Source organism: Agelaius phoeniceus, chromosome 2, assembly GCF_051311805.1.
Source record: "Agelaius phoeniceus isolate bAgePho1 chromosome 2, bAgePho1.hap1, whole genome shotgun sequence".
In the NCBI taxonomy this organism is placed as follows: domain Eukaryota; kingdom Metazoa; phylum Chordata; class Aves; order Passeriformes; family Icteridae; genus Agelaius; species Agelaius phoeniceus.
This window is the reverse complement of record NC_135266.1, coordinates 113,455,867-113,467,271: the sequence shown is the minus strand read 5'-3', so window position 1 is coordinate 113,467,271 and position 11,405 is coordinate 113,455,867. Positions and strand designations below refer to the sequence as shown.

The following is an 11,405-nucleotide window of genomic DNA, read 5'->3' as shown; positions in this document are numbered from 1 at the left end:
GTTCTATGTAAGGATTTTAGGAGGCAGGATGTTTCTTTTCTAATATGAAGACATGAATTCAGGATCAAGACTTGCTCAGAACTGCCCTTCCAAGAGACCTCAGAATGGTGGAAGTCTGCTGAAGCAGACTACAAAAGAGCTATAAAAAGTAAATCTCTAACCTGCTAAAGATAGAGGCCAATAAGGCAAGGATAAAAAAATAAATTCCAGATTATATTCAGCATCTTAAATGCCTCCTTTAAATCATACACAGCTCTGATTCCCTACCTGAAGTTGTACCTGCTCCTATCTCTGTGACCCACAAAATGTATTTGCACATTTAATTTTGTAAAGCCTTTACTCCTACACAATTTATGCCCAGTGCTGAGGAGTCAGTGCTCTCTGGTAGACAAAACCAGAGCGCATAAACTGAAGTTGTGTGATGGAGATGCATTAAAAGGAACACTACTGACCTTGAATAGTTGCCAGTGTACTGTTGCTCATCAGGGCCGGGCTGAGAGCACCACCTAATGTCCCTGGATTGAGACTGAGTAAGGCACCTCTGCAGCAAGATCATGGAAGAAGTGGGAAAGAGAAAGAGTGTTACTTTTAAGAAAAGGTTGTCACTGTTCAAATGTACACCATCATATTTTTAAAAAAGGGGGAAGGGCAAGGAGGGAGGAAAGACCAGAGATCAAGGGCTATTTTTGGATTATTTTAGTTTTAACTCCATGAGGGGTTCATGACATGCCCAAAGTACAAGCACTGTAAATACATTACTTGCATTGATTGTTGGTGTAAAATATTCTTGTAAAGTATTTGGGGAAAACTGTTAATCATTAGAGAACTATCATCCTCTCCCAAATGCAGATAAGAAATATGTAAATCAAGAGGAATTAAAGAAACGTCTATCTGAGCAATATTTCTAAAACTATAACTCCAACAATACACCAATTTGCATTTTTCAGAACTTGCTCATGATGGAGAAATGAATACAGAGGTGTAAAGTGGGTCTAGGCTATCTCTCCATGTTACAATTAATAGGGCAGATTCTGTAGTTCAGTGGTAAGTTAGTTTTTAAGTGAAGCTCTGCAGTGGGATGAATGATTTATCAAACAACATCACTGCAACACAGCTTTTTCACCTTTAAAATGAGCACGGTATTTGTGTACTGCAATGGGAATGGTCCACTGCCATCTATGAGTAAACCTTCAGAATCTGAGATAAATGACAGCCATACAGAAAAGCAATTTATCCTAAGAATTTCCCTTCACTCTTCCGTCACCTCACCTAAAAGGGTGTGCAAAATGGATCCTTACCCAGCTGCAAACTGCGAGGATGCCATCAAGCCTGGGTTTAGTCCTGCTGCAGCAGCCATGGCAGCGAGACTTGCATTTGCAGGCAACTGTGCAGCTCCTTGTAAGGCGGCCGCTGCCGCCGTTTGCAACCCTGATGCCGTTACCATCACCTGGCTGGTCCCGAGAGGGGAGGACAAGGGGGTGGAGGTTGTCTGTGTTGTGCTGGTCTCACTGGCACTGGAGGCCTCGGAAGTGGAGGCTGAGGCAGAAGGGGAAGGGCTCGGGGAGGGTGATGTCACTGCTGAAGAAGCTGGAGGTGCTGTTGAAATCACTGTTGCCGTGTTGTTGGAGGTGGTTTCTGTTGTGCCTGGAAGAATGGTTGTGGTCAGATCAGTACAAAACAGGAATACCAGACAACAGAAACCCCTGCCCACCTGATCTCAACTGCATGTCCAGCTGGAAGGGGCACAAGCACACATTTCTGTAGAACCAAGAAGCACGAAGAGTTCAAATGAAAAAATGAAATTACACTTCCCAATGGTGGGGGGAGGCTAAGGAGCTCCAGAAGCCAGCAATGAAATACAGTATATTTTGTTTCAGCACTACCTGTGATTTTATTCCTGGAAAAGTCAACTCAGTGGTCACAAAAACTGAAGCTTCTTAGTGCAGCAACAAGGAACGATGACAGGGATGTCCTGGGATACCAGTGACCAATAGTGAATGACTCCTTTAAGAATTCAAAAGGCACAGATGGTAGGGGTTGATGTGGTGGCAGCCGAGATCGGCCCTTACCTGTGACTGACAGACTGGTGACAGCAGGACTGGCCAGAGGGAGCACGGGGTTGACAGTCAGGGTTGTAGCTGCACTGCTAGTCACAAGGCTTGGCGTGGTTGCCACCTGGAGGTCAAAAACGAATAAAACTGCTCAGCTGCTCAATGACAGTCACACACTAGACCTGGATTGTTTTCTTTCCACCCTCAGCTGAGGAAGTTATCAGCGAAAAACGCTGCATATAAACTAATTTTTTGTAATTTGGTTACTTTATCACTCAATGAAACAATCATAGCATCTTCTCTAATTACCAGCAATATATTTATTCCTAATAATTCAGTATTTGAAAGCAGATAGACCCCTATCCATACTGTCTCAAGACTGCAAGTTAGCCCTCTCTGCCACCCCACAAAGAGAGCACCTTGTTTTAATAGAGACACTCTTACAGACAGAGTTACAAAATATATTATTTCTACTTATTTTTTCTTGTTTAAACATCTTTTCAGCTCCAAATCTCTTTCTCTGATAAAATTATGTAAATGCCCCAGCATTAACAAAGGTATTTAGAGTAGTGTGTTTATATGGAGAAACAGAATAACATTTCACTTTTATTCAACCAAACTATAAACTTTACTTTGATAAGCTTCCTTGTGCCAGAGGAAGGATCTCTGAATTTTAAAACATACAAATGGACTTTTCAATTGTGGATGGCTTATTACAAGAAAGCTACAATAAACGGAAGACATTACAGATAAACACCAAAGATTTAAGGCTGGAGAAACTAGCTTATGAGGAAAAATGAAATACAAGGAAAGGACTTTTTATGGACAAGAAATGGTGTCCAACAGTAATATTTGAAGGCTGTTATACATCAATGAGAGAAATGAATCCTTTAGAATTGCCCAAGAGAACATAGCCAAGGATATAGGCTAAACATTCCTCCTTTCCACTCTCTTACCTTAAGTCTATTATCAGAGAAATATCTCTCCTGCCTCTTAGAGGGAGTCAAATGCTTCACGCATTTTAAACAAGACTGGGGCAACTGGGACAGATCTGAAAGCTTTCTGCCCATCTCAAATAGCGTATGAAATTAAGAGGAGCTGGATGCACAGTACACCTCCCACTAATGCAGCCCAGCCACCACATCTGTCATCTGTCCAGCAAGCAGTTAAGGCCAAGGTCACCATCCCTATTTCAGGGCAGAGAATGACCTGGAATTAATACAGCTCACCCCCGTGGTTACAGTGAGTGACTCCAGCCAATGCAAAAGGAAGCTGCCCCCAAAAGGAGCCTTTCCCTCCAATCCTGCTGCAGAGCCCTCGCCCTCGTGCAGCCAGGCTGCAAGTCACACTGGTTATCTAACCATACTGAAAATTCATCATTGTTCCTCACATGGCTAATTTGCAGTCAAACTACTAAAGCCCAAGCATCCTGTGGACACAATCTCCAGAGCTGACACAAGGAATCCACAAAGCACACAGGCAGTGGAGGCTGGTGGCAGCAGGGCTGGAGCATCCATTTGAGTAACAGCACAGGCTTAAGAGAGGCTTAGAATGAGTGAAAACACTAGTGAAACTTCACTGATGAAAGGGAGACTGTGGCTAACACCTCTATTTCTTACGTACAATGGCAGATTATAGCAACAGGAAAATTTCCCCAGGAAAGCTCCTTTAAGTTGCAGTCTGAGGGAACTTGCACAGTTACTTAAACATACTATCATAAATCTCACTAGATTCTGCTCTGGTGGCAAGGCATGCAACCTTGCTTGGCAACTGGGCAAAAAAACCCCCAAACCAAAATAACAATAAAAAGGACTAAGTACACTTAACACAGCCCTTCCCCTGAAACAAAAGGTTGCATGCACACACCCTGAGACAAGGATGAGGGGAGAGAATAACACATCACCAAAATTAATGGTTTAATGAAGTACTGGAAGATATTAGCTACTACGGTGATGAGGGTGGAATAAATACTACAAAAGGACAGCTACAGGCTACATAAATTCCACCACATTCCTATTAGCATAGCTACTATGAAATCTAATAGCTACTGTTTCTATTTATGAAAACAGACCTCCATGGACATTGGTAGCAAAGGTGCTGAAGGAACCTTGATGCATGTGTTTTGTTACTCTTATTTTCATGAAGTTTGTGTTTACCTGAGGTAAATACAAGTGTGGGAAATTAATTACATGAGTATTAGCTAAACTGCTCTTCTGTTCCATGCCTTTCTTTTATATAAATCATTCCTGACTAGAAGTAACAACAATGGTATCACTGGATTTGTGTGACCTAGGTCTCCAAATGATACAGAATCAAAGGATGGGTAAGACTGAAGGGACCACAGTGGGTCTCTTGGTTCAACCTCCCTGCAGGGTCAGTCCTAGAGCACATGGCACAGAATTGAATCCAGATGGTTCTTGAGTATCTCCAGTGAGGGAGACTCCACAGCCTCTCTGGGTAACCTGTTCCAGTGCATGACACATTTTACTGCTGCTCATTCACTGACCAGAGCTGCTAAAATAAGAGGTGGTGGGGAGAGCTATTAAGCACTTAAAAAAAAAATGACTATTATTTTATTTTAAAAAATTGGGTAAAAGAAGGAAAGTCCAGATATAAATTGGAGGCATTATCTGAAGTAAATTCAAAGCAATAAGCCCAAGTGCAAATTTAGTAGTCAGAATATTTGTTCATGAGCTGACTAAATAAAACACTCTCACTGAAGGCCTGACTTAGTGCCTGATTTGTAAGCATTACCCCTCTTAGACAGTATCCAGGTGGAACACTCAAAATGCCAGTAAAACATAAATATGTGAGAACAAGTCTGCTGTACAAAGAAGGTGCAGCACGTGCAGCTTCCACAGTGAGCACAGCAGAACTACCTCCATCAGTGATCTTTGTCAACACAGTTCTTGACTCTTACCAGTGAGGTTGGACAAGGGAAAATTGCTTTGATGGGCGAGCTGCTGGTTCCACCACTGCTGGGTGGGTTGATCCTTTTCTCCTTCTGGCGCCGGTTACAGAACCAAACGCGGATCACCTCCTTCTCCATGTTTAGCTGGTCAGCTATCATGGCGATCTCATCCGAGGTAGGCTTTTGGTTCTGACAAAAGAAAATGGGATTTGAAAAGCTCTGAAATTACCTCCTGAAGTTTTGCATCATAGCTTCTTCTCCAGAAATCTGAATTGGTGATTTAGATCCAGAATCTGGTCAGTGGTACTGTAGAGACAAACCACAGTAGATGCTTCTGTCCTCCATCTAAAAACCTCAAATTATGTGTGCTTAGACTATTGCCTCATTTATCCATCCTCATGAAGGGTACTGTTTAAACCTATGTCTGGGTATACTGGAATGCAAAATCACAAAGCCTGTGAAGTGCAAGAACCAGTGAGTTTTTCTGAGGGGGTTTGTGCTTGTTTTTAAAGTGAAACAGATGTTGATGCAGGTTTCTTGGCACGGCTTTTGTATTCCCCTTGTCTAGTACTAGCACTTTCCTAAACAGCACAGTAATGGGTTCACTCTAAGGCATATAATTGTTAAGTGAAGTTTCTCCATGTTTTCATAGGCTGAGCAGAGCAGCAGGAGCACTGACCTCCAGGAAACTCTTCTCTAAGGCCACACGTATGTTGGTCTCTATGCTGGTGCGTTTCTTCCTCCTACGGTTCAAGCCTTCGATCCCTTGCCCTGGAGAATTCAGGGCACTTGGGCTGGAGAGAGTTGAATCAGATGAGAGGTTTTCTGAAAAAGAAGAAAGTAGTACAAATCAGGAGATTTCATCTGAATGCACTGCAGTCTAATGCAAGTGTTCTTCACCTGTGCAAGGTATGTTAAGACCTGTTCTGTATCTATTCCAAATACATAGAGGTTCATGAAGATCACATGCATTAATCATTGTATTTACAAATTGCAACATATACCTGAAACTAAAAAGCTACAAATAAGCCCAGAGGATGCCCTCTGCTCCTGTATGCTACCATAGCATCCCTTTTATAGTACCTAGACAGAGTTTGTCTCCCATATCTCATTCTACTCCCCACTGACTCACTGCAAGCCCCAGTTTAAAGGAAAAAGGAGTACTTGATATCCATGAGCCATAGTCACAGGCAGTTCTGAAAAAAGTCTGAGGAGCCTGAAATTTCTTTTACCCACTCGACAAAACACTTGAGGAAGCAAAGTCCATAACCAGCTCCACAGTGTTCAGTCTCTTCTCTCTGGACATCTTAGCAGACACTCAGGGCTACCAACCACTCCACACAGCAAGCAGCTCCCCCTTCTTAACTTGACCAGGGCTCTTAACCCCTAATCCTGTCTTTCTGGCTTCACAGAGGAGCAAAGAGAGAACATTTAACCCCACTTTGCAGCAGGAAGAGCAATCTAACCAAATGGTAAGTTTCAGCAGGGAATTTAAACAAAATTATTAATTGTGGCTGGAGTTCCTTCATTGCACTGGGGTTTGTGGGTGATAAGCAGGTGTCAAAGATCACAATGCCCATGATTATTCTGATAGACTCAAATGGGGAAGTATTTTCTAGATTTTTTTTAAAATAGTAATGGCACCTGTAAATGTGTGGAAACTCTTCCTCATACTGAAAATTTCACTGAGAACCAGCTGAGTTCCATGGCAATAAATTCTGGAACCACTGGTATGCTTCTCCTGCCTACTTTTACCTAAAAGTAAAACAGAAGCTTCTAAGGTCACCTGAATCTTTCTTCCGAAGATTTTCATGGAACTGAGTCAGAGCCAAAGACAATGGCTTGCAGGATGTGAAGAACCACGACACTGTTCACTCAACTTCACAGAGACAACTACAAGTATTTCTTCAGGCCAGCAGGAAAAATAACCCTTATGACACTCTTGCAGCACTGGACTCATCCAATGTTGCTGGACGGTTTGGGGATCACTGTCCTGTGGACTTGAGCACTCAGTGTGGAGGTATTTATGTTTTCTATCACAGACCTACAACACCTAATGATAATTCCTGTCAGCACAACAGAATGACACTTCCTTTTCTCAATGCAGGACAAATTTTCAACACTGCATGAAATTACTTTCAAAATTTCAGAGAATGCTGTAGGTGCCAGCATAAAGCTCTCTCCATTTTGGTAAAAATAGGAAGGCACACTCCATCCCTGCCACCTGCTTAACATATCCTGCTTAACAGTTTTATGCTATTCACAATTGCATACTTGGAAGAAAAATCTGGCTGACAGTACTCTCAAATACTTTCTCTTTTAACACCTAGGGCCACCACACAAGCTCCTTTTGCTGGTAGGAAATAAAAAAAAAAGAACACTACCAACATTGGCATAGTGAATAACTTGTATCCCAGGAAAAAAAAACTAATATGGGAGGGAAAAAGCAAAACCTAACCCACAAAAAAATCTTCCTACTGGGAAAAATATTATTTATCTGAACCACTGGAGAGAGATAAAAGGAATGCACACAGGGGTATGGAAGGAGATGGATGCAATAAGCTCTGCCTACTGAAACAACAAATCATGCAACGCTCCCTTTACTACACATCTGAAAAAGAGAGCTAGAAGAGGATTAGAAGTTATATGCATTAACATACACAAAGGAGGAAAACCATGACACATATTGTACCTCATCCCATGCAATGGTTCAGCTGTCTAGAGAACACACTTCTGAAAGTTCATACTGGAACTATTTTGGATGCATACAGGCACATGGAAAGGGAACTGTGGACCCTTATTTCTACACCCTCATTTGTCCCATGGGCAGCTACAAAGGCTGGTAGCTTCATAAAACCATAAGGGCACAAACGAAGCAGCTTTTAAGGATCCTACTGATTTTGGTAGGCTGGTGAAGAAATACACAGACTCATTCACCTGCATCATTGAGCCACTTTTCCAGAAGTGGCTTTAACTTGCACATGTTCTTAAAGCTGAGGTTCAAGGCTTCAAAGCGAGAGATGGTAGTTTGGCTGAAGTCATTTCCATAGAGTTTGCCCATAGCGAGCCCAACATCACCCTGGACAAAGAAAGAGAAAAAAGGGATTCACTGACATAGGCACTTCCAAAGCAAGGAATCCTGTCACATTCTGGTGTTCTCTTAGTGACACCACTGCTGTGTGGGATTTCAGTTTCACAGAGGCTTTCTCAGCGCTACCAAGATTCATGCTAAAGCAATAATCATAAAGAAATGTCAAACCTCAGTCAGTTTAACCTTGCAACTCTTTCCAGGAAATCCCTGAAGCTCTGTCTTCTTAGCATTATCACTGAGCAGCACATTCCACTGAATGCTAACTTGTAATTTTTTTCTTAGTTTTTTAAAATAAGTAAAGGCCAAATCTGCTCCCAAAGAGAGCTTAAGTTTTTCTGCATATTTCACACTGGAAGTTCAAATTAGCAGAAATGCAATGAATTTACTTCCCCAAATTTGTAGAAAATACTCAGGACAAGATGTCTGCAAACATACATCACATTTAAATAGATGCAGAAATATTCTTATCTGAACTGCAAGTATCTTCTGAGGTTCAAACCAAATTTCTCCCCAATAGATACAAATTTCAAAGCAGACAAGAAGTTGAACCATTTCAAGTAATGATTAACTGCAGTCTTGACTATCATTACCCATCTGCCAGAAAGCTATCCAGGAGATTTACAGGCAGATTATCATCTCTTTACATCTGTTATTGCTTTTTAAACTCAGTTTTAGCTAGCTATTCTGCTAGCAGACATTCTGCTTATCCTAATATTTATGTACATATTATATTGCTATGTAAGTATACACTTGGAAAGTGGTGTTTAAAAAAAAAAGAAATCAATCCATTCTTGATTGTGGCCATTAAAAACACCATAGTACTTTCATGCTTTGCTTTAAAGCTGGAAGATCCTGCCCTTTGGAAAAAAAAAAAAAAACATATTCAAGTATACTATTTCTAAAGCAGCTTTATTTAGATTTTTACTTTTTTAAGCACAAAACAAAGTATGAGAAGTGTGGAAGAAGAGGCTGAAAAGCTGGAGCACAGTTAGTGGAGTTTAATTGCAAATGGGTTAGTTGGACTGGGCATAAAGCTTGCTTTTCTCTGAGGTCAGCTCCACAACCACAGCTGGGTATGAGTACACTGACAGCATGCAGAGTGGCCACACACAAGCCAGGAAGAAAACAACCTTTGGGAAGCTTAGTAAATTGTGCAGGTTGAGCAAAGAAAACAATTTCCTTCCTAGAAAAGGACCAGAACAATTGGTTTGTGTGCCCTTCAATCAGAGGAAACACGTGGGAACTCACATTTATGCCTCTACTTATATGCCAGGATTCTGTGCATTTTAAAACTCATAAATCATTCCAAGAGGAGTAGCGTGGATGCTCTTCTAGGTTTATGAAGAAGAAAACCTGGCTATGTAAACCATTTTAGAGATAAGTTGATTTATGTCTTGGCAGGAAAGAGTTATGAAATTTGCTCCAGTCCCCCAACTAAATTTAATTCTCGACTTATGTTGTTCTTACAAACATTTGCCTTCTGATTTAAAATGAATAGTTAACCATTTCCTTGTCAATGCCAAAAGGTGGCAGCATTTCAGCTGTAGGCAAAGGAATTTACATATTGGGATGAGAATTTTATATATTGGGATGGCCCACAGATAGGATGGAACAGAGTATAAAGGCACTGAATACACATCTGATCGACTCTGTAGGCTGACTGAAGCTCTGGTAATGAACTGCAACTGATTATAAGGTACATCATTGTTGTGTGTACTGGTCTGTTAAGAAGCTCAGATGGTCTAGCAATACCTTTCACAGAACAAAAATAACATTGTCTAAAATGTTCACTCACGTCTCTTGAATCTGTACTGAGCAATTAGTCCCAGGCCTGCAATGATGCTAAGGTGCAGTTTGCTCATTGTGTCCCTGTATGTCAAACATGGAGGTATTTTTAAGGAAAACAAACAAAGGGATTTAAATGCATCACCCACATTTCAGGGTGGGAGAAGAAGCAGAACTGCTGAAATTCAAAACCTGTTTTATTGTTCACACAACAGAATGTAGTAAGTGATTAGTTTGCAATGCAAACTGAATCTTACAATTATTTTTGAAAGGCAGGGGTGGGATGAGTCTGAAAAAGCTTACAGTACTGCTGGAAATAAATTTCTTTTATCCTCTGAAAGGCAGTCTATTTATCCAACTATAGGAAACCAAAGTAATCAGGGTCTCTAATTATCATCCAATTATGCAATTAGGTTAAAGTTATTAGAACGGCCTAATTACACACATACAAACTCAGAGCAGGATAGGAATGACTGAATGCAATTTTATCACATTCTCAAGATTCCCCTTTTTTAATCTGAAAAGCAAATACTGAAATGTAAGCCTGAGCAGTTGTGCTCATTTTTCCTCACCATGAAAATTCATAACCAGGTCAATAAAGAAAGGTTAACACATAGCTTAAAAAGTCTAGTTGAGCTTTTATAATCATCTCACAGCAGGGCAGATTAAACATAATAATGAGAGATCTACACGAACCTCCTCTGTCAGGCTATAGGGAAGCTATTGTATTTTACCCTATTCTGTGCTGCTCTATTCGAGCTTTTGTGTGTGTCCATCACTTGTATTTCTGTGCCTCCCTCTAGTGGAAAGAAGGGAGGGAAGGAGACACACATGCCAGCAAAATGCACTTCATTTGACTAAGAACATTCTGTTCTTGACTTATAATTAAGATGCTGCCAGGAACTCTCATTATCAACTTTGATTTTTCAATTTAGGACTTTGCCAGAAAAATAAATCTGACTTCAGCACATACTTTCAGCTAGAGTAGATTTACTTATTCTATTCCATCACACATGTTGGACTGACTGCTCTGAGCTCGGACTTTTAAATACTTTGATTTTTGCATGCTCTTTCTTCTAGTAAAATCAAGCTTATGCTTAACCATGGACTCCTGCCAAAACTAATTGTTTACCTGGGGAGATATTTTAATTTTGCAGGGGAGAAAAATAATTTTGATATTAATAAGAAAGGACTCTTGGAACCAAGTTCCTTTCAACAGAATAATGGAACATATAAATGCACTTTGTACTTTTAATTGTGGTCTTCATTCAACCACCTTCACTATGTTCAAGATTATTTTTCTTCTGCTCTACGGGTATTTCTGAGCTTTTAAACAAACCAAAACAAACCACAATTCCAGTTCACCCTTGTAAGGAGAAAACTTCAAAGGTGACAGTCCTTTCAGGTTTTGTTTAGGAACCTTAGCAAAAGCATTAAATACAGAAATCATTGATGTTTAATAGGAAAATACGCTTGAGAGATAAAAACCCTTTGACATCCAAAGCAACTGCACAGATGTGATACACTTTTTAAACACACAGAGCAGTTAATTGTACTGTATGATTTT

The 11,405-nt window shown here is 40.6% G+C and overlaps 1 protein-coding gene across 8 annotated transcripts in view; it reads right to left on the bottom strand.

Moving 5' to 3' along the window:
* The window catches only part of POU2F1 (POU class 2 homeobox 1), a 112,261-nt gene that overhangs the window by 12,171 nt on the left and 88,685 nt on the right, over positions 1–11,405 (bottom strand). For all 8 annotated transcript variants that reach the window (XM_077174568.1, XM_077174564.1, XM_077174565.1 and 5 more), the window contains 6 exons: positions 7,900–8,041; positions 5,642–5,787; positions 4,972–5,151; positions 2,070–2,175; positions 1,299–1,644; positions 453–541 (listed from right to left, as the gene is read on the bottom strand). In XM_077174568.1, coding sequence (XP_077030683.1) covers positions 453–541; positions 1,299–1,644; positions 2,070–2,175; positions 4,972–5,151; positions 5,642–5,787; positions 7,900–8,041 — 1,009 coding nt within the window. The remainder of the gene's footprint in view (positions 1–452; positions 542–1,298; positions 1,645–2,069; positions 2,176–4,971; positions 5,152–5,641; positions 5,788–7,899; positions 8,042–11,405) is intronic.